Below are 24044 nucleotides of genomic sequence, written 5' to 3' on the forward strand. Positions count from 1 at the left end.
CAGGTTCAAGCAATTCTCCTGCCTCAGCCTCCTGAGTAGTAGCTGGGATTACAGGCACATGCCGAGGCGGGCAGATAACCTGAGGTCAGGAGTTCAAGATCAGCCTGGCCAACTAACATGGTAAAACTCCCATCTCTACTAAAAAAGATGATTATTTAAAGCTTTAACTAATAAAAAGTAATTGATTAGAAATAACATCTAAAGTTAAATTCTACTCTATAAAAAAGAAAGTAAAAGTGAGTTTCTAAGAAGCTCTTTACTTACTAGCACCTTTTGAGATAAAATCTTCACTTATAAATAATATGAAAATAAAGTTATTGTATAGCACAATGTATAGCACTTCTGGCTCTGAAGTCAGATTATTTGGGTTCAAATCCCATTTTTTTACCACTTATTATAAATATCTGTGAATACAGTCAGGTCATTTAACCTCTGCAAACCTCAGTTTTCTCACTGCAAAACTAGAGAATTATTATTTCTGGGTTAAGGATTAAGTGAGATGATTCATAATTTTCTTTCTTATACCATACAAATTCATCATGTAGCAAAAAAAAATGCAGTGAAAAGCCTACCAAACACAGTGTGATCCAGCTCAGCTACAGTGTAGGTGCATCATGGCCCCATTATATGTAGCAATAAATACTGTGACCTCAGGATTGACTTTGAGGGGAGAGCTTTGTTCCTTAATCCACTCCAGGCTCCTGAGTAGCGTGCACCACTGCATCCAGCTAAAATACATACTTTTAAAATTATCTTTCTAAAAACTAAATCAATATTTGTTATAACCTGACCTTCATCTTATCTATGATGCCTTATCTTATATAGCTTATTGTACATAGCCTTATCTGCTGTTTTAAGTAAAGTAGACTTATTAAAACTGGTCACTTGAACAATAGTTAAAATTGTATGATAACTGTGGTGTGTAATTGCTTTCAGAAACTCTATTTGGGAAAAAAAAAATACACCACAAAAAGTTTCCTAAAGTGTCCATAACAATTATCAATTTCCTTAACAAATATAATGCCTACTTATAATGCTATGCTACACAGGAAATTATAAGATTCTTTCTAGATATGTATCCCATATTCTAAGGACCTATTAACCTGACTCAGATCCAAAATGTCTATTAAAAAATGTATTGTGACATATGTGGGTGAATTATTTGACTTTTTATTTCAGATTAACAGGAGTAACTGAATTAAATCATTGTATCAAAATACTTCAAATGTGTTTACATTAGTATAAAGGTGACCTAAGTTAGAACAAGAAAATGTAAAAATGAGTTACATTTAAACATTTAATTGAGAAGGAAATGTAAATTATTTGTTCTTTAAAACAAATTTCCAAAATGACAAAACCATGCAGTAGAAAAAAAATTGTAGGATTTTGTTAATCACATAAATCATTAGTAATTTATACTGTTATCTAATGACAGTATTTTTTCTCTCATACTGTCTCAGTCTGAATTAGTTTTAGCACTTACTCAAAATTAAACAAGGATAAACTTGGACACAAAATATATTCAGAAATATATTTACTGATATTAGTACAGCCACCCCATATATTCTTAAATTTAGGGAGATATGAACATTGAATAATCATTATTTGAAAAGCATCTACATAAACAACATTCCACATATGACAGATATTTGGTAGGCTAATAATTAAGATACTTTTTCTTAGATTAGCAATGCAGGTTAAAAATCATAGCAGGATCCCTAAAGATAAGTTTATCCACTTTCACTTACTTCTCCTGAAATTTAATTTAGATTGGAAAAAAAAATTGCACTGAATGTAAACTTTGGGGTATATTTAATTTTTACTTAAATATTTCTTTCGATTTCCCTGTGAATATTGGGCATCATGTAAAATCCACTTGTTACAAATATTGCTAATATTTTAATATAAACAGAGTTTACAAGACCAAATAATATTTATTTTAATACCTACTGTTGAGGAGATAATCCTCTTTTAACCTACTTGATTCATTTATTGGAATTTCTTTATTTTTTTGAGACAGCGTCTCACTCTGTCACCCAAGCTGGAGTGCAGGGGCGTGATCTCGGCTCACTGCAACCTTCACCTCTTGGGTTCAATCGATTCTCCTGCCTCAGCCTTCCGAGTAGCTGGGATTACAGGTGCACATCACCTGTACTGTATTTTTGGTAGAAACAGAGTTTCATCATGTTGGCCAGGCTGGTCTCAAACTCCTCAGGTGATCCACCTGCCTCGGCCTCCCAAAGTGCTGGGATTACAGACATGAGCCACCATGCCCAGCCTATTTATTGGAATTTCTTAGAATCATCAAGTTTAGTATCAGTAGATCCACTGATAATATTATGGATAGCAACTTCCTAATTCATTAATTTCCATATACAGTCAAACCAATTCCTGTATTATAAAGAAACCAAAGCTGTGCTACTTTTAAAAAATATGTCAGTGCTACACTAGGGGTGTAACTCCTTATAAAGCAAGCATGAATGTGGCATCAAACTTACTTTTCCAAAGAAGCCTTTGAAGAACTTCCTTTCCTGGAGGAACAGGGGGACAAGTCGAGTGCTATTATTGTATGGCCTAAATGTCCCAGAGCTTCACACCAATAAGCACATACAGAAATTGGGGAAAGGAAAAAGTGGGAGAAGGGGTGGGAGTGAGTTTCAAAGAGTTACCCATACCAGGAGTGACAGGGAAAAAGGAAGGGTGCATGAAAATGCAGGGAAACACATTGGATGGCCTAAGAATCCATGGAAAGAGTGAGAAGAAATCAGAACCTGTATCCATGCAGAGCACCAAGTTAGTTTAGTAATCGCTATTTACATTTAAAACAGAGATCTTCCAAATTTGGCAGCAGAGAAAAAGACAGGGCATACTGGTTTGGTGAGATTTGCATTTTAAATTTTATAATAGTGAATAGAAAATAGAAGACTGGTTCCATATACATTTTTTAAGTTTAAAATTGGTGGTCAACTATGTGAAAGTCATCAATTTTTAAAAAGTCCACATTCAAATGACCACATAATCACAATAAAAATGCAATACATAAAATTAAATGAATATGCATCAAAGATCCTTGTCATACTTTTTCTTAGTAAGATGTCACTTAGAAACTCCATACCACTTAAGGGGAGCTTGACCATTGGCTTTCCATTAACTTACATTAGTATCAATCTATATGTACATGTGTATTGATCAATTTCACAACATACATAAGGAAATAACATGTATGTTCTATTCCAGACACAGAATAAATTATCTATTAAGGTTACAAGGCTAATGCTCATACAAGAGCTGAGAAAACACGTATCTTAAGAACCAAATGATGTCTGTGGGCTACAACTGAAATTTAAGAAACAGCGTTTTGTTTTCTTTATAAAAGCTATTGTTTATTATTATTTGGTTTTTGTTTGTTTGTTTTTTGAGACAGAGTCTCACTCGTCACCCAGGATGGAGTGCAGTGGCATGATCTCAGGTCACCACAACCTCTGCCTCCTGGGTTCAAGCAATTCTCATGCCTCGGCCTCCCGAGTAGCTGGGACTACAGGTGTGCACCACCACATCCAGCTGATTTTTGTATTTTTAGTAGAGACAAGGTTTCATCATGTTGGCCAGGCTGGTCTCGAACTCCTGACCTCAAGTGATCTGCCTGCCTAAGCCTCCTAAAGTGCTGAAATTACAGACATGAGCCACTGCACCAAACCTAAAAGGTGTTATTTTAAAATAAACTTGCATTGACATTTATAAGTATACAATTCTGAAACTATCTGGTTAACAGAGGCATAACTATCTATGGTATCGGCACCAATTTTTAAGCACCATTTATGAAAACTGGGCACCAATTAAAATCTGTAGAATTTACACAAATTAGATGGGTTTCAATGCACACAAGCTAGATTTAACTTTACATTTCCTAGCTGTGGTTGAAATATACTTTAAGCCTTTACTTTTTATAATCATCAGTTTTTAATGTTGGATAAATGTCTAGGAAAAGATAATTGCACTGAAATTTGACTCTTTTACACAATCCATAAACTGTTCAATGCTCTCCAACACTGGAAAGTTTGTTTTCCCCCGTAAGCTTTGAAAATCACAAACAGCAAAAAATATTTCCACAAAACATTTTGAACTGCAACTGGAAAAATAATAAAGTAATTGGGTAGTTATCACAATAAGACTAAGATTATTTCTGCTGCCAAGTTTGGTGACCCTAGTTTTGTTAGACTATGAATAACCATAAGCTTTCAAGGATGCAGCCAAAGTTAAGATATTCACCAATCTTGAGGGACAGGAAGGTGAAGGAAGGAGATTGTTAATATTTAATTCAGCTCCTAGAAAAGCTATTGTTAAACATTGAGCTTTCCCTCTTTATATAAAATACCCAACATGTTAATGAAAAAAGTTGGCATGCAAAATTCATAAAAAGACAGTTATTAAAGAATAATAATGTTCTTTTAAAAAACATTTGTTATCATTCTTTTACCTGCTAAAACAAGAACATATATTAAAACAAATATATCAAATAGTGAATAAAAAAACAACATATTAGAAACTGGTAGTATAATGAAACTAGTCTAAAACTAAGACAGAGGGAGAGACATTTAAGAAACAATGGGAAGAAATGACCTTTTTTAAATGAAGGGCATCTTGGACCAGAGTTAAGCAAGATAACCAAAGGCCTTATACACTTTTTATGGAATTGGCTGATATATGACAATATTCCTCATCCTGCGGCTGATATGCCATAAAGGCAGTAACAATAGGCAATAGTGGTTTCTGTCATTTATCCTATAGAAGCTAAGTACCAAAGTAGCTAATGAGTGAAGTTATGTGACAAAGTAAATTACTTAAAAATAGCTGTCAATAACTTTACACACAGAAAGTTAAAAAAAAATTAACATATTTATGCTCTGAGGAGCATGTTTTTAAAACCCTACCTTGTTTAGTTACAGTAGTTTTTCATTTGAGCATATCAAGTATGCAGATGAATTCCCATTGAAGTTAATGTAATTCTAAATTTTAAGAGAGTATATTGGGGAAAAACACTTGCAAATTATCTCTTTTCTCAATTGTTCACAAATTTAAAAAGCACTAGAAGGCGGAGCACGGTGGCTCATGCCTGTAATCCCAGCACTTTGGGAGGCCCAGGCAGGTCGATCACCTGAGGTCAGGAGTTGGAGATCAGCCCGGCCAACATGGTGAAACCCCATCTCTACTAAAAACACAATTAGCTGGATGTGGTGGCAGGCACCTGTAACCCCAGCTACTCTGGAGGCTGAGGCAGGAGAATCGTGTGAACCCCAGAGGCGGAGGTTGCAGTGACCTGAGATTGTGCCATTGCACTCCAGCCTGGGTGACAGAGCGAAACTGTGTCTCCAAAATAAATAAATAAAAAGCACTAGAAATGTTAAATTTTTAGTTCAAAGATTATTCACTAGATGAGTTGGTGGTATAGTGGAGAGCACAGCTGCCTTCCAAAGATCATTCACATGGTAGGTTTAAAATGCTTGTTTTAAACAAAACGTTACTTAACTGGTACATCTGAACTATTCTTTAAAATTTTAAGCTCTGGCATTCAAACTAATTTCAAAAATATCCTATTTCTTCTTTAATCCTCTGCAGGCTTATGTATCCTTATATTTGCTCCCACTTATTTGAAACTCTAAAAGGGAGCTTTATAATCTATAAAAAAAAACCAAAAGTCTCCAGAAACATAGCATTTGGCACAATATAAGTATCTGGCAAAGTCAAGTTGTAGATCCTCATGGATGATTTTTAGATGAATGTTTGCTCAGAGAAATCAAAAGGCAACTAGAAATTTCTGCCTAGTAAAAATATGAAAGGAAGACAAAAATGAGGAATACATGTGGCACACTATGATATGAGAAGAACAGTATCCTAAGGACTTCCAACTTTCTGCAAGATTCTCAGTATAGCTCTAGAAAGAGTATTTAAAAGAAGGGGGAGGCCAGGCGTGGTGGCTCATGCCTGTAATCCCAGCACTTTGGGAGACTGAGGTGGGGGGATCACGAGGTCAGGAGTTCAAGACCACCCTGGCCAACACGGTGAAACTCTGTCTCTACTAAAAATACAAAAAATTAGTCGGGTGTGGTGGTAGGCACCTGTAATCCCAGCTACTCGGGAGGCTGAGGCAAGAGAATTGTTTGAACCCGGGAGGCTGAGGTTGCAGTGAGCCAAGATCGCACCATTGCACTCCAGCCTGGGTGACAGAGCAAGACTTCGACTCGGGGGACAAAAAAAGAATGGGGACATTTCATTGAGTATAAGAAACAGGAAATTTACTCCAGTGACCCAAAACTTCAATTCCATGTTTTTATAATACATGCCAGTGCAAAACTACATATAACATTTGCTCCAAATCTAGTATTTATCTGAAAAATTTTAAATAACTTCTTGATAAGAAGTCTAGAAATGGTCAATTTCCCCTCAAAGTTTAAAAGTTTAAATATTTTTAGAAAACAATCACCAACATATCTAAAACTTTATTATTTTTGTAGAGACAGGGTCTCACTATATTACCCCGGCTGGTCTTGAACTCCTGGGTTTAAGGGAGCCTCCCATCTCAGACTTCTAAGTAGCTGAGATTATAGGCGCAAGCTACTGTGCTCAGCTTAAAACTTTCTTTCAGTCATTAAAAACCACAGGAAAATAAAGATCTTTAGAAATAAGCAAAACAGTTTTGGTAAACTTAAAACATTAGACATAATATTTGATTATGGTTATTGTAAGACTCAAGTTGACCACACATTACAGATCAGATTGTATTCTGTATATTCATTCTAGAAATATTTTTTGAGTTACAACTACATGCCAGCCACTGTTCCATGCATAGGTATAATTTTTAAAATGGCTATTTAGTTCCTAGTTCTGATGAATATAAAAACATTACATTTTATTATCTAAATAGTCCTATGCCTCAAGCAATCACACTTATAGTCTATTATCTTCTTGTTTTTTTTTAAAAAAAAGGTAAAATAAAACCAAAAAATCCATTGAAACATTAGTTTTAAAATTAGACAGTTAAATAGTGGCTATCTCTGGGACTGTAGGAAATTTCATTTTATTTGTGTACTTTTTTGGTTCATTTGTATTTTATACAATAAACATATATTGCTTATATAATAGAGATATTTCTAATTAAAAGTGTTAAAAAAAAAACAAAACTAGACAGTTAAGAGGATTAACTGCTCATTAAACAACAAAATACCATTTCTCAATATGTTCTGGGCAAACTTAAACCACCTCTAGCTTTTCCTTACTTACAGAGTGCACATGAAGCCATACTCTGAATCAAAAGACTTTCTAAAGGCTCATTCCACAGTGGCCATTTCACCATAAGTTGTGTAAACTATAAGATTTTAATAATTATTTAAAGTTTGTTTCAGGGCTATCTAGTCTGTTCACTGATTTGTTTTCAGTGATTACTATAAAATATTATTTAATGGGCAAATAACTGCATTACTTTAAAAAAAATGTTCTTCGCTAAAATCATCTTGTTTGTGTATTTATTTAGTTGAGACAAAGGCTCATTGTGTCACCCAGGCTGGTCTCAAACTCCTAGACTCAAGCAATCCTCCTACCTCAGCCTCCCGAGTAACTGATATTTTATCATTCTTCTAGATGAACCCAGAATTATTTTGTTAAAGAAATGAAATTTTTACTTCTCTTTTAAATTTGGTTTTGACAAAATGGAAAATTAAATTATCTGAGACTATGTTTAACTGGGGAATATATTTAGGTTGCCATGGAAGGTCTACAAACTATAATTTCATGTACCGTAACACAAGGTCTCCTTAATGTAAATGACAGATTGGAGAGCATAGATAAGACTAGCAAAGGCTTGAATCATTTAAGAATTTTAATGATCAAAATCTGAGATAAAGAGTATGTATAGGTATATATGTATGTATATATGTATACGTATGTCTGTATCTTTTTTTTAAAGTTTTTAGTTCTTTATATATTATAGCCAGTTACTTTCTCCTTTCCCTTCTATGACAGATTCAGGTTTTTATTCCAAAATTAAATCTACCTCTCTGACTTGGTTGCTTCCTTAATTTTATATATTTTATATTCAGGAATTACAGATAAGAAGTAATACAGACTATGCCAAGAAGCAGAAAAGTTCTGATTACGAAGCAAATTGAGGGAAAGAAGCACATATTAGTAGTCAAACTTGTGGCAGCCCACCATACCAGTAAACCCAAAGCAATATGTGTTTAAGGCTGTTGGGGCCAGAGCATGCAGAAGTAATGCTTAAAGCTTTCACAGCAAAGTGGGGAAAGGCCACATATTAGGAGGGTTGTGAAGAGGGCTATCAGAGCTATGGAACATGCCTCAAACCTATGGAAAATCTGAAATTAACACTTTGAATCCTTATGAATTCTGAACTTGTTCTCTCCTTTCACTGAATACACAGGCATGTGCCTGGGATGTGTTCTATGGCATAACAGGCAGAGGAAACATTAGTTATCCTGGGAAAGGGCTCTCTACTTCAAGTGTGCTAAAGTTTATGTAAAAGGCAGTAGAAACAGACTGTTTATGTTAGAGGTATATAGCAAAGAAAACTGGGGAGTAGGAGTTAAGATAATAGTAAGAAGTTCCCAAAAAGGAAACCTCACCAGGCATCAACACAGATATCTCTATCCTCTAGTTTTCCCCAGGAAGCTATTTTTTATAGTATATTTAAAACCCATAATTTACAGCCCAGTTATCACAGTTAAGATGTTAACTGTAACAGTTTTATCCTGGTCTTAGAATACTATTCTTCTATCAGATTTCATAACTTTTGTTTCATATGGGTTATAAATCAAAAGTACCTTTAGGATAATATCTGCCCTAAATTGAAACGGCTCGTCTTATAATTTATACCACTGGATGGACAACATGAGATGCTTTTAAATTTTTTAATTATTATTTTATTATTTAAGAAAAATTTTTTGAAATTAATAGAGACAGGGTCTCGAAATGTTGCCCAGGCTGGTTTCAAACCCCTGGTCTCATGCAATCCTCCTGCCTCAGCCTCCCAAAGTGCTAGGATTATAAGAGTGAGCCACCGTGCTTGGCTGAGATGCTCCTTATTAGCAAGCCCACATCTTTTTAACAGAAGCATAGTTTTTACTGGGTCACTAAACTTTACTGAGCAAAATCTTTTAAGAAAATATTGACAGCATATAGATCAACACTGGCAACCATCAAATACATACAGCTTTCAATCTTTTTACAGCGTCTTCACAGATGTGCATTCCTCTTGATTCATCAACTTCTACATGGCCAAGGTACTGTAGAAAAAAATAAAAAGTTAGGGCTATTGCTATGTTTACCAAGTAGCTATATATAGTAAGCATTATGTGAAAATTGAATACAGGTTGAGCATTCCAGATCTGAAAAAATTTGAAATCTGAAACACTTCTGGGTGTCAAGCATGTTGGATAAGAGACACACCACCTGTATTGAAATTCCTACACTCAAGAAATACACAGCCATTGAAAAAGAGTTCAGATAATGTAACTTTACATATTCTCAGTGTCCTCATAGGAATAAGATTTAGAATAATTATTTCAAAAAGGTGTTATAGGTAAGTGAAGAAGTACACAGTAGGCACTAAACATTACCTGAATCTAATATCTTAATCTAATTACCTGGATCTGAAGCATAATAGCCTATGCTAGACACAGTTACTATGTCTCTACACATAAAAGTAATCCTAAGACAAAGTATATATACATATCTTTTAAAAAGCACAAACAAAAATGATAGTTTTTCAAAGACTGAAGAAATCACACACTCCTTTTATGGGGAGCATATAAGAGCAAGGCAGATTACCAAAACAAATTTTATGAATATATTACATCTGAGCTGTAAAACATACATAAAATATGAAGAGGCAAAAATTGAAAGGTTGAAAGACTATTTTAGGCTGAGAGAATTACATAAAGTTATAGATGTGGAATAAGATAACTATGTATCGGTGCTGGGACTCAGAACACATTATCCCAAAGTATGGTGTGGAATGCTTTGAACTAAAAAAGAACCAAGGTCTGACCTTCTCTTGACCTCCTGACTCTTAACTCCTCCTTCTCCCCCCGAAGAGCAGGAGGGGCTTTCTCTGAAGTTCTCTTATCTGCCCAAAGATAGATCCTTCAAAAAGAAGCTCAATTGTTATATATCCCCTCCCTGGGAATCTTATCAACTAGGGTAGATTAACTGTATCACAGAAGAAGAGACTAAAGTTCAACACCCCAGACTTTGTCACAGGCTATCACCTATTCTTCTGAGGGCTGCTCCAGACAACTTGTATTATAGGAGAGACTTTTTATCTGCACAGCAAGGCAAGCTTTGCTCACCGTGCATTTCCTCCCCTCATATTCCCAAAGGTTGTCACCACCTCCCCTAAGGTCCTATTCCTTTCTGTAGCTCAGGATGCCATAAAAATGTCAATCATCTGGCCTTCATGTTTGATATTTTGTGAGACTCTTATGTACAAACATGTAATAAATTTGTGTTTTTTTCCTGCTAATTTATCTACTGTCAGTTTATCTCACATATGCAAATACTGAATGGTCAAAGGGTAGAGGGAAAGTTCTCTTCTCCTCAGCATCAACGAATATTCTTGTTTGGTTTGAATATGAAATCTATGCAGCTGGGGAATTGAAGTACTAAAATAGTCAGCACTTAACCCTAGAGACAATGGAGAGCTAACAAAAAAAAAATTTTTTTTCAAGGCAGTAATATGATTCAAGGTCTGGTTCCAGGTAATAGGGAGTGGACACACTACACCCTGTTCCTCCCACTGACTGAAACCATAAAACCTGAACAGAATTCATGGAACAGGTACTTAAGCTTTCTGAAAAGTAAACAGAAGATGAATCAGAGTAGAATACCAGAATTCAAAGTACTATGGAAATGGCAAGGAATTTACCTCCCCTTTCTCCTCTTTGGTACCTCCAGACTGAGAAAGTAACTTTTATCTGAGGAATGCAAGTCCTTTTAATTATCAGGTCAATAAAAGACATTAAAATGAGACCGCAATCACGCTCTACTACCCACTTTGACCTACATATCCCTCTCCTGAAAATGCTTGCTACTGCCACAAGTAGCTAGAAATTTAACCTAATAATGTCACACCAGACACTATAACCCACACCCTACCTATTGCTTAACAATGTATAGCCAGTCACTAGTCAATGTTATTTCTTTAAACCAACGAGAATTCCTGATACACAACTTTTTATCAGCCCACTCCCTGTCCCCTTCTTTTGCTTTTAAAAATCCGCTTGCTTGCTGGGTATGGTGGCTTAAGCCTGTAATCCCAGCACTTTGGGAAGCCAAGGTAAGAAGATCATTTGAGGCCCAGAGTTCAAGACCAGCCTAGGCAACATAATGAGACCCTGTCTCTACAAAAATAAAAAAAAATTAGCAAACACCTGTAGTACTAACTATTCAGGAGGCTGAGGCAGGAGGATTGCTTAAGCCCATGAGTGCAAGGCTGCAGTGAGCTATGATCACGCCACAACACAAAAGTCTGGGTGATAGAGAGAGACCTTGTCTCTAAAAACCAAAATGAAATGAAGAAAACGTTAAAAAAAAAAAAAAACCACCTGTAACTGCTAATTGAAGGGTACATCCAGGGCAACTTGAATCTATGCTTCTGGGTTGCAATACTCAACCTTGGCCCAAATAAACCTTCTATTTATATTAATTTTACCTCAGCTTCTTCCTTTAGGTTGACAAGCCTGAACTTAGCACAGCCAGAAATCCAAAAGCGAGTGCTGTGATACAGAAAGATGTCTGGGAAAACCTCTCTAGCTCTGGTTTGAGGACCAGGAAATGGAACTCCTAAAGCTCAGAGACAGTACAGGAGTACCCCTTTCTTTTATTGGTTCTCTCACATCTCAGCCACCAGGAAATCCTGTGATGGTGTGGTGGCAGGAGAGGTAGCAACAAAAGAAACCTGTAGGAGCCACACCTCTAAGGCAGGGGGACTTACCTCTCTGTTTAGTAGAAGGGTGGTTCCAGGAAGATGGGGCCAATCCCCCTTTTGCTTTTTTCCTTCTCTCTGATCTCCTGCCATTTGACCCCAAATACAAGTGAAATTGTGGGACTTCATGGTAGTGCAGAACAACCAGAGCCCCAGGTTTCTGGCTAGAGAACAAGAAAGGGGAACTCCAGGGAACCAGAAAGCACCAAAGAAGGCACAGGAGGGGAGGAGCTTGAGAAAGACCATGAATTTGTTGTGAATTCCTAGGCTCACCCTGCAGCTACACAGGTAAGAATCTGATCCTAATTAGCATACCCAGGATTTTGACAGCTGAACTAATGTATAGACCAAACTGGTTCCCAAACTGACCCCTAGGTGACATACACACAGAATAGATCAGAATAGCACCGCAGATCAGAATAGCATTGCAGAGGCTTTGAAAACTAAACTGATGGCCAGGCATGGTGGCTCATGACTATAATCCCAGCACTTAGGGAGGCCGAGGTGGGTGAATCACTTGAGGTCAGGAGTTTGAGACCAGCCGGGCCAACATGGCGAAACCCCATCTTTACTAAAAATACAAAAATTAGCCAAGCAGGTGCCTGTAATCCCAGCTCCTCGGGAGGCTGAGACAGGAGAATCGTTTGAACCTGGCAGGCGGAGTTTGAACCTTGCAGTGAGCCAAGATCGCCCCATTGCACTCCAGCTTGGGCAACAAGAGAGAAACTCCATCTCAAAAAAAAGAAAAAAAAAAAAGGAAAAGAAAAAGTAAACTGAACTGATATTGGAACTACATCCCGCAGAAAGTAAGAACTTGTAGCCTGAGACCTAACTGGACTGACCAGCATAGGAAATGTTAATTAAAAAGGAATTAACATTTACTGATTACCTACTATGTGCCAGAAACTGTGCTGGATGTTTTATATATTTTGTCTAACCTAATAACTACTCAGAAAGTTATGTTTGATCACTTGATTTTAAAACTGAGGAAAGGAAATGAGGTTCAGGAGTGCTGAATAACTTTCCCAAAGTCATACACACAGCTAGTCAGGGAAGAATATGGTTTACATTCATGATTTCAAAGTCCAAAGGTCTCACACTTGACTTTACCACAATTCAAGAAAGCTTTTCCTGATTTTTCATTCTTATTATAAGGAAATTTAAAAAACAACAGGTTCTTTCCACCACATTGTTTCCTACAATTTTTTAAAATAAAAGTCACTTCCCTGGCAAATTCTTCCTCTGGCAGGGCTGAAACTATCAATTACAAGTGAGCCTCTCTGAAAACTCAGTGAAAACATCTAAAATAAGTTCATCATTATTCATACTTTCTCATTTCCTCTCAAGTTACAGAATTTCCACTTGGAAGAGAATTATTATTTTTTTAAGACAGAGTCTCACTCTGTCGCCAGACTGGAGTGCAGTGGTGCAATCTCAGCTTGCTGCAATCTCTGCCTCCCGGGTTCAAGCGATTCTCCTGCCTCAGCCTCCTGAGTAGCTGGGACTACATGTGCGTGCCACCACGCCCAGCTAATTTTTGTATTTTTAGTAGAGATGGGGTTTCACCATGTTGGCCAGGCTGGTCTCGATCTCTTGACCTCATGATCTGCCTGCCTCAGCCTCCCAAAGTGCTGGGACTACAGGTGTGAGCCACCACGCCTGGACTTGAAAAGAATTATTAATATGAGGCTGACTAGGAGGCTTAATGACATTTTGGAATATGGTGCTGTAAAAGTACATCATCACTGAGCAAAACTAAAAAGATAGTTAAAAATCTAGTATCTGTAATTTCTGAGTAAGACTGGTTCTTAGAGATGACTCTAGTTCATATACATGGTCCTGTAGGGCATAGGTTTATTCATTTTTAAAAAACATACAGTAAAATTCACTCTTTTTGGTTTAGAGGTCTATGAGATGTGACAAATATATACAGCTGTATAACTACCACCACAATCAAGTTTGATCGCCCTCAAAAATTCCCTCATGATGCCCATTTGTAATCAACACCTCCCCCTGCCCTCCCCCACCACACCCAGTCCCCAGCCTCTGCAACTACTGATCTGTTTTCTATTCCTATAATTTTGCCTTTTAAAGAATATCATATTGGCTGGGCGTGGTGGCTCACGCCTGTAATCCCAGCACTTTGGGAGGTGGAGGTAAGTGGATCACTTGAGGTCAGAAGTTCGAGACCAGCTTGGCCAATACAGTGAAACCCTGTCTCTACTAAAAATACAAAAATTGGCTGGACGTGGTGGCAGGCTCCTGTAGTCCCAGTTACTAAGGAGGCTGAGGCACAATAATTGCCTGAACCTGAGAAGCAGAGGTTGCGGTGAGCCAAGGTAGCGTCACTGCACTCCAGCCTGGGAGACAGAGCGAGACTCCATCTAAAAAGAATGTCATATAAATGGAATCATACAGTATATGCTCTTTTAGCACCGAGTAGTATTTCATCATATACATATATCACTATGTGCTCTTTTACCACCAAGTCATATTTCATCATATGCATACATCACTATGTTTATCCAATCACCAGTTGAAGTATATCTTGGTTATTTCCGGTTTTGGTGATAATAAAGCCATTATACTATTCCTTTATAGGTTTTCATATAAGAAATTTGGTCATATGGTAATTGAATATCTGACTTTATAAGATACTCTTTCCCAAAATGTCTTCACCATTTTACCTTCCCACCTGCAATGTATGAGTTCCAGTTGCTCAGCAATTGGTATTGTCTTTTTATTTTTAAGCCATTCTAATAGGTACATAGTGGTATCTCTTGCCTTTTAAATTTGCATAATATCCCTAATGACAAATAGTTCTCGGCATCTACTTAACCACATCTTTTTTTGTTTTTTCTTTTGTTTTTATTTGTATCCACATCTTATTTGATGAAATATCTGCTTAAATCTGTCTATTCCAAAAAAATTATCTTATTTCTCTCCTGTTGGGTTTAGAGAGTACAGATTTAGTATGGTATCCCAGGTGTTCAGCCTTGTCTACTATATTAAGTTAGGGTTTTCCGGAGAGACAGAACCAATAGGATGGATGGACAGATGGATGGTCAGACGGATAGATGAATGAATGCTTACTACAGGAATTGGCCATGCAATTATGGAGGATGAGAAGTCCCATGACAGGCTATCTGCAAGCTGGAAACCCAGGGATACCAATAGTGTGGTTCAGTCCAAGTCCAAAAGTCTTAGAACCAAGGAAGCTGACAATACAACTCTGAGGCTGAAGGCCTGAGATCCTGGGTATGCTGCTGGTACAAGTTCCAGAGTCCAAAGGATGGACAGCCTGGAGTCCTAATGATTTTCCATGCATATATTTTATAATCTCTTCTATGGTCTGTTATCTCAAGGTCTTACAGTGCTAATTCTCTTGTTGTCTCTTATTGTATAATCCTTTATTATATCTGCTAATTATGCCTACATATGATTTATAACATTTAAAAAGTTATAAGGTCATCTTTACTGATGCTAAACGTTTTGGGGGGAATTTCATGCATTCTGGATTATGAAATTTGCTTCTAGGCCAGGTGCAGTGGCTCACGCCTGTAATCCCAGCACTCTGGGAAGCTGAGGCAGGAGGATCACGAGGTCAAGAGATCGAGATCATCCTGGCTAACACCGTGAAACCCCGTCTCTCCTAAAAATACAAAAAATTAGCCGGGCGAGGTGACGGGCACCTGCAGTTCCAGCTATTCGGGAGGCTGAGGCAGGAGAATGGCGTGAACCCGGGAGGTGGAGCTTGCAATGAGCTGAGATTGTGCCACTGCACTCCAGCCTGGATGACAGGGCAAGACTCCGTCTCAAAAAAAAATAAGTTTCTAAAAGGTGCCTGATATGGTTTGGCTCTGTGTTCCCACCCAAATCTCCCCTTGAACTGCAATAATCTCCATGCATCGAGGGCAGGACGAGGTGGAAGTAACTGGATCATGGGGGCAGTTTCCTCCATGCTGTTCTCGGGATAATCAGCTAGTCTCATGAGATCTGATGGTTTTATAAGCATCTGGCATTTCCCTTGCTGGCTCTCATTCTCTCTCCTGCCGCCCTGTGAAGAGGTGCCCTCCACCATGATTGTAAGTTTCCTGAGGCCTCCCCAGCCATGAGGAACTGTGAGTCAATTAAACCTCTTTTCTTTATAAATTACCCAGTCTTGGGTATTTCTTCATAGCAGCATGAGAACGAACTAATACAGTACCCCAGCCATATTACTATCCTAAGAGCTATTTTATATTAATATGGGGATTCTTATACCATGTAGGTTATGATATATGAAGTCCAAACCTAGGATTTCAGTTTTTTCTAGGAGGCTCCTTTTTTTCCATTTGAGTCCAGGCAAACTTCTGTTTCTGCTTTTTTTTCTAGTTCTCTATTTCATGGATTGTAAAGCCCATTGGAGGTTCTGGTTCTATGCTGGGTTCTCAGTTCTAATTATCTGCTTTGTATAAGTTCAGTGCCTTCAAATTGGATGATGAAACCAAAGACTTTAGCTAATAAATTCTTTTTTTTTTTTTTTTTTTTTTTTTTTTTTTTGAGACAGTCTCACTCTGTTGCCCAGGCTGGAGTTCAATGGCACGATATCAGCTCACTGCAACCTCCACCTCCTGAGTTCAAGAAATTCTTGTGCCTCAGCCTCCCAAGAAGCTGGGATTACAGGCGTACGCCACCACACCCAGCTAATTTTTGTATTTTTAATACAGATAGAGTTTCACCATGTTGGCCAGGCTGGTCTCGAACTCCTGACCTCAGATGATCCACCCGCCTTGGCCTCCCAAAGTGCTGGGATTACAGGCGTGAGCCACCATGCCCAGCCTCATACATTTTTTCTCTCCTAGGCTGCTCCATTAGCTGGCATCATTCCTGCTCTGCTTTCAATTTCCCTTTTAATTTCTATTAACAGGAGAGATATGTCTTCATTGAAAACTCAGCTATCTTTAAGAGAAAAATACTGTTTATTTGTTTAAAAATGTATTCAACCCCCGATTCTAAAATAAAAGTTGAAATGATGCTTTTAAAAAGGAAATAAAAAGGATTTATTCAGCACTTTTAGGTTTTTGTATTCAGAATTCAGAGTATTTCTTTTTTCTTCTTTTTCCTTGAGATGGAGTTTCGCTCTTATTGCCCAGGCTAGAGTGCAATGGCACGATCTCAGCTCACCGCAACCTCCGCTTCTGGGGTTCAAGCGATTCTCCTGCCTCAGACTCCCAAGTAGCTGGGATTACAGGCATGTACCACCATGCCCAGCTAATTTTGTGTTTTTAGTAGAGATGGTGTTTCTCCATGTTGGTCAGGCTGGTCTCGAACTCCTGACTTCAGGTGATGCACCTGCCTCGGCCTCCCAAAATGCTGGGATTACAGGTGTGGAATTACATGCCCGGCCTGTATTCAGAGTATTTCTATGTTAAGTTAATCCACAGTCTGCCAGAACCAACCAGACCAACTGGTTTTTCTATTGATTTCAGGATATCTTACAAGTAACCAACATACTAAAATTTCCTATCATTTAAAACCATTTTTTGGTTGATTCTCTTGGGTTTTTCAGATAGATATCATCTGTAGAGACAAATACGAAAAAACTTTATTCTTGCTTTCCAATATTTATAATATTTATTTTTTTGTCCAACAGACCACTACTTCTAACCCAGTGTTGAACAGGGGTGTTTGAGAGCATCGTCGTCTTCCTCCCAAATTAACTGCATATGTCTCACCATTACTCATGACTCTGGGACAGTTTTTCAATCATTTAAAGAATGTATTATGCTATTCCTATTATGCTAAGATTTATAAGGACTGAATAATAAATACTTTTTTTTTTTTTTTTTTTTTTTTTTTTTTTTTTTTTTTTTGAGACGGAGTCTCGCCCTGTCGCCCAGGCTGAAGTGCAGTGGCTGGATCTCGGCTCATTGCAAGCTCCGCCTCCTGGGTTTACGCCATTCTCCTGCCTCAGCCTCCCAAGTAGCTGGGACTACAGGCGCCCGTGACCTCGCCCAGCTAGTTTTTTTTTGTATTTTTTTTAGTAGAGACGAGGTTTCACCATGTTAGCCAGGATGGTCTCGATCTCCTGACCTCGTGATCCGCCCGTCTCGGCCTCCCAAAGTGCTGGGATTACAGGCTTAAGCCACCGCACCCGGCCAATAAATACTTTTTAAGGCTTTTAAATTTGAGATGTAATTCATACTACATAAAATTAATCATTTTAAAGTAAACAATTCAGGACAGGCACAGTGGCTCATGCCTGTAATCCCAGCATTTTGGGAGGCTGAGGCAGGAGCATCACTTGAGGTCAGGAGTTCGAGACCAGCCTGGCCAACATGGTAAAACCCTGTCTCTACTAAAAATACAAAAGTTAGCTGGGTGTGGTGGTGCACATCTGTAATCCCAGCTACTTGGGAGGCTGAGGCATGAGACTGGCTTGAATCCAGAAGGTGGAGGTTGCAGTGAGCCAAGATCGCACCACTGCACTCCAGCCTGGGCAACACAGTGAGATTGCCTCAAGAAAAATAAACATAAAAATAAACAATAAACAATTAAGTGGTAGTTAGTATACTCACAACATTGTAGAACCACCACCTTTATCTAGTTCCAAAACATTTTCTTGCACCAAAAGGAAAACTTGTACACATTAAGCAGTTGTCTCCATTGCCCCTCCCCACAGCCCCCGGCAACTACCAGTCTGCATTCTGTCTTTATGGATTTACCGATCCTGGATATTTCACATAAAGGGAATCATACAATATGTGGCCTTTCATATCTGGCTTAGTTTACCTAGCATACTGTTTCCTAGGTTCATCCACACCATAGCATACATGTATTTCAATGCTTTTCATACCTGAGTGACATTCCATTGTATGTATGTACCACAATTTTGTTTATTCATTCTACCATCAATGGACATTTGGATTGTTTACATCTTTGGCTATTGTGAATAGTGGTGCTATAAACATGTATTTTTCTTGAAGTACCTGTTTTCAGTTCTTTGGGGTACATAACTAGCAGTGAATTGCTGGGTCATATGGTAATTCTATGCTTAGCTTTTTGAGGTACCACCAATCTGCTTTTCACAGAAGCTGAACCACTTTACATTCCCACCAGCAATGTATGAGAGTTCCAATTTCTCTACATCCTTGCCAACACTTGTTGTTTTCTGGGTTTTTTTTTTTCTTTTTCAAATTATAGCCATCCAAGTGAGTGTGAAGTGGTATCTCTGTGGCTTTGATTTGCATTTCCCTGACTAATGATGTTGAATATCTTTTCAAGTGTTTGTTGGCTAGCTGTATATCTTCTTTAGAGAAATTTCTTTTTTTTTTTTTAATTTTTAAAATTTGAGACAAGGTCTCATTTTGTTGCCCAGGCTGATCTCAAACTCCTGGACTCAAGCGATCCTGCTGACTCAGCCTCCAAAAGTGCTGGGATTACAGGCATGAGCCACTGCGCCTGGCCTTCTTTGGAGAAATCTCTAAGTCCTTTGCCCACTTAAAAATTAGGTTGTCTTTTTTGTTGAGATATAAAGGTTCTTTATATATTCTGGACACTAGATCCTTATCAGACATATAATTTTCAAACATTTTCTCCCATTCTAGAGTTTCTTTTCACTTTCCTGATAATATTCTTTGATGCACAGTAGTTTCTAATTTTGATGAAATCCAATATATCTATTTTTTCTTTTGTTGCTCATTTTTTAATGTCTTATTTAAGAATCCACTGCCAGATCCAAATTTGTTACGACTACCCTATGCTTCCTTTGAAGAAGTGTGTGGTTTTAGATTGTTGATCTTTTTTTTTTTTTTTTTTTTTTTTTTGAGACGGAGTCTTGCTCTGTTGCCCAGGTTGGAGTGCAATGTCACAATCTCAGCTCACTGCATCCTCCACCTCCCTGGATCAAGCAATTCTCCTGCCTCAGCCTCCCAAGTAGCTGGAACCACAGGCGTCTGCCACCACACCAGGCTAATTTTTTGATTTTGTGCGTGTGTGTGTGTGTTTTGTTTTGAGATGGAGTTTCGTTCTTGATGCGCAGGCTGGAGTGTAATGGCACGATCTCGGCTCACTGCAACCTCTGCCTCCCGGGTTCAGGCAATTCTCCTGCCTCAGCCTCCCAAAGTGCTAGGATTACAGGCGTGAGCCACTGCCTTAGTATTTACTTTTAGCTCCCATTTGTTGCTATTTTTGTGCCTACTTGTTCTTTTCTTTTACCCAGACTGCTCATCTGCGATACTTTCCATATATTCATTAGTAGAACTACTGTATTGTTTTCTTTTTCTGCACTATCTTTATTAGGTTGTTGTAGCAGGATTTTGTTAATGCTATAAAAGAATCTGAAAACTGTCCATTATTTTCCTATGTACTCCAGTATAGTTAAATAGCATAGGAATTACTCTTTGAGTGCTTGACAGAACTGACTTGTGAAACCATCTATATTAGTTCCTTTTAGATAAAGAGACAGTTTTTGGTTTTGTTTTTTAACAGCTCTATTTTTTTTAAGGGTTGGGGCCTATTCAACTTTTCTTTTCCTGCTTAACTAGTAATGTATATTTTCCTAGAACATTTATCCCAGCACTTTGGGAGGCCGAGACGGGCGGATCACGAGGTCAGGAGATCAAGACCATCCTGGCTAACATGGTGAAACCCCGTCTCTACTAAAAAATACAAAAAACTAGCCGGGCGAGGTGGCGGGCGCCTGTAGTCCCAGCTACTCGGGAGGCTGAGGCAGGAGAATGGCGGGAACCCGGGAGGCGGAGCTTGCAGTGAGCTGAGTTCCGGCCACTGCACTCCAGCCTGGGCGACAGAGCAAGACTCTGCCTCAAAAAAAAAAAAAAAAAGAAAGAAAGAAAAAAAAGAAAAACTCCGTCTCTACTAAAGACACAAAAAAATTAGCCAGGAGTGGTGGTGGGCGCCTGTAATCTCAGCTACTCAGGAAGCTGAAGCAGGAGAATCACTTGAACCTGGGAGGCCGAGGTTGCAGTGAGCTGAGATGGTGCCACTGCACTCCAGCCTGGCGACAAAAGCGAAACTCCATCTCAAAAAATAAAAACAAGGTATTAGCATATACTCCAAGTATTCACATATCTTAATTTTTTGGGGTCTGTGGTTGAATCTCCCCACTTTCTTATCTGCAGTACTACATACCTGTGCTTTCTCTCATTTTCTATATTAAGGCTTATTTCTACTACTACCTTCAACTCAATCCCTCCATGTTTTCATTTTGTATTAATAATAAAATGAGAAAGTAGAGTTTTATGATCTCTGAGTTACCTATAGGATCTGAGGAATGGATACAAGTTTCAAAGTATTTCCAATGGGTATCATTCTATCACTTAGCTTAATCAGTTCAATTGGTCACATATAGCTATTTATGCCAGCCAAAAAGAAAAAAAAACAAAAAAAAAAAAAAAAGGAAGACTTGGTAGAAGGGAACAAAATTATTTCACTTATGGACTATTGTAGAAATGTGGAAACAGAAATAAGCTTTGTGTCTTATTAGACTATGAGAAAAACATGCCCACTGAAATAAACATTATTAAAGAGATCCCTTTTCTTCTCTGAGACACTATCTCACTGAAGAATTGCAGCTGATTTATGCTTAATGGCTAAAATATTTGACATTGGGACTTCTTTTGTTTGTATGCCTTTTCCAAACTCCTTCTGAGTAAGAAACTTTTATTCACAAAAATGTACTTTGGAAAAACTAGTATGTGGAATTTCATTCTTGGATGAATTAAGTCATTTTTCCCTTTCTTGAAAAAAGTATTTAAAAAATAGATTCCCTCCCCCTGCTTTCGTGATTTATCCATCAGAAGAAATGCAGATCTCTGACGTGAGAGACTCTATAGTCAGCAGTTCTCAACATTAACAAAAGTGACATAATATTCATCAAGTTATAAGGAGCTTTACAGTATCTTAACATGTACATACATAGCCTATGCTATATAGCAAACATAGTACGTAGATGTGCACAATACAATAGCAAAACTTGTTTTGAGACTTTAACCAAAGAGGAGTAGTTAAATTAAAATGGGCTATTCTTTAACTATAAATTTGGGCTACAATTCCATCTGAATAGACTGTATGACCTAAGCAGCTGTGTTTAATCATATAAGTTTAGAGCTGAAAAAAATGTGAGATCCCAAAACTTTAATTTTCAAATGTGACATTACGTGTCCAAAAAGTTAAGTGAGTTATACAAGGTCATATAACTTAGTAAAATTAACAAAGCCAGGAATAGAATTCTGCTCTTTTGATTTCTAGATCTATCTTCTTTCAGCTACCTCACACAATCTCTCTGTTAAAGCTTACCTGCAACTCTCCTATTTAAGTCATGGTTTACAGTTTACTGTTATTACATATATTAACTTACCATTATTCTTCTTTAAAACGAAGAAAAGATGACAGAATTGGAATATAGTCATTTTGCAACCCTTAATGAATAAACCCAGGCAAAGATCATGAAAGAACTATTGCTATTTTCATCACAAAAGAATGACAATCAGCTATTGTGTGCCTTCTGATTAATAGTGAACACCACCAATGAAGTATTTCTGGGGGCGGGGGGGACTAAATATAACCAAGGCTCTAAAACTAACTACCAATTCAAAAGAAGTAAAGAAAACAAAGGAACATGTTAAACAAAATGAGTTTTGGGCATTCTCATCTTGCTGAGGAGAGAAGGATTAGATTTCAGGACCTACCAGAGGAATGGGCTACATTGAACACCCCAGGCTTTCATCTGGAACACCTGGAAAAGTATGTCCTAGGTATGGAAGTAAATCAGAGGAAGACAGAGCCTTGCCAAAACTATAATCCAGCCTCAATTCTGTTAATACAAAATTTCACAAGGGCATTACTACAAGAAAGGAAACTTTACAGGCCAATCTGTCTCAAAAACATAGATGTGAAGTTTCTGAACAAAATATTAGCAAACAGAATCCCTTAACATACTCAATAAATTCAACTTGATCATGATGGGTACTAAGCTGAGTTTATTTCAGGAATGTAAAGTTGGTTGACTATTCAAAATATATAATCAATGAAATAAACCACTTAACAATTAAGAAAAAAATCATAATCATCTCAGCTGAGCATGGTGGCTCATGCCTGTAATCCCAGCTCTGTGAGAGGCTGAGGCAGGCAGATTACATGAGGCCAGGAGTTCAAGACCAGCCTGGCCAACATGGTGAAACCCTATCTCTACAAAATATACCAAAATGAGCCAGGTGTGGTGGCGCCTGCTTGTCTCAAAAAAAGCAACACTTTGTCTTAAAAAAAAAAAAATTACAATCATCTCAATAAGTACAGAAAAACTTTTGCTAAAATTCAGTTTTCATTCATAGTTTTAAAAATATATCTTAACCATCCAGGCATGGTGGCTCACACCTGTAACCCCAGCACTTTGGGAGGCCAAGGTGGGCAGATCACTTGAGGCCAGGAGTTCGAGACCAGCTTGGCTATCAAGGCAAAATCCCATCTCTACTCAAAATACAAAATTAGTTGGGTGTTGATGGTGCATGCCTGTAATCCCAGCTACTCGGGAGGCTGAGGCACAAGAATTGCTTGAACCTGGGAGGTGGAGGTTGCAGTAAGCCAAGATCATGCCACTGCACTCCAGCCTGGGTGACAGAGCAAAACTCTTGTCTCAAAAAAATGTATCTATATCTATATATATCTTAACTAAGAGTAGAGGGGAGGCAAGAACACTTGCTATCACCAATTCTACCCAGCGCTGTACCACAAGCTCTGCCCAGTGCAATGAGGCAAGAAAAAGAAATTATAAAAATTGAAATGGAAGAAATACAACTATAATATTCATAGACTGTATTATTGTATTAGTAGAAAAAAACAAAAGAAGATTCAAATAAAATACTATAATAACTGCATTTAGTAAGGTTGCTAGATCTAATTTCTTTTTTTTTTTTTTTTTTTTAATTGAGACGGAGTCTCGCTCTGTCGCCCAGGCTGGAGTGCAGTGGCTGGATCTCAGCTCACTGCAAGCTCCGCCTCCTGGGTTTACGCCATTCTCCTGCCTCAGCCTCCCGAGTAGCTGGGACTA

General features: G+C 37.9%; 2 protein-coding genes across 21 annotated transcripts in view; one reads left to right on the top strand and one right to left on the bottom strand.

The window, feature by feature from the left end:
- Nucleotides 1-24044, top strand: part of LOC104656358 (nucleophosmin-like) — a 560652-nt gene that overhangs the window by 334515 nt on the left and 202093 nt on the right. The window lies entirely within an intron of this gene.
- The window catches only part of NUMB (NUMB endocytic adaptor protein), a 195533-nt gene that overhangs the window by 43957 nt on the left and 127532 nt on the right, over nt 1-24044 (bottom strand). For 11 of the 17 annotated variants that reach the window (XM_030931551.1, XM_030931553.1, XM_030931549.1 and 8 more), the window contains 2 exons: nt 9222-9296; nt 2499-2531 (listed from right to left, as the gene is read on the bottom strand). In XM_030931551.1, the coding sequence (XP_030787411.1) occupies nt 2499-2531; nt 9222-9296 (108 nt within the window). The remainder of the gene's footprint in view (nt 1-2498; nt 2532-9221; nt 9297-24044) is intronic. The other 6 variants (XM_030931556.1, XM_030931560.1, XM_030931555.1 and 3 more) reach the window with 1 other exon arrangement.

Source organism: Rhinopithecus roxellana, chromosome 5 (genome assembly GCF_007565055.1).
Source record: "Rhinopithecus roxellana isolate Shanxi Qingling chromosome 5, ASM756505v1, whole genome shotgun sequence".
Classification (NCBI taxonomy): Eukaryota; Metazoa; Chordata; class Mammalia; order Primates; family Cercopithecidae; genus Rhinopithecus; species Rhinopithecus roxellana.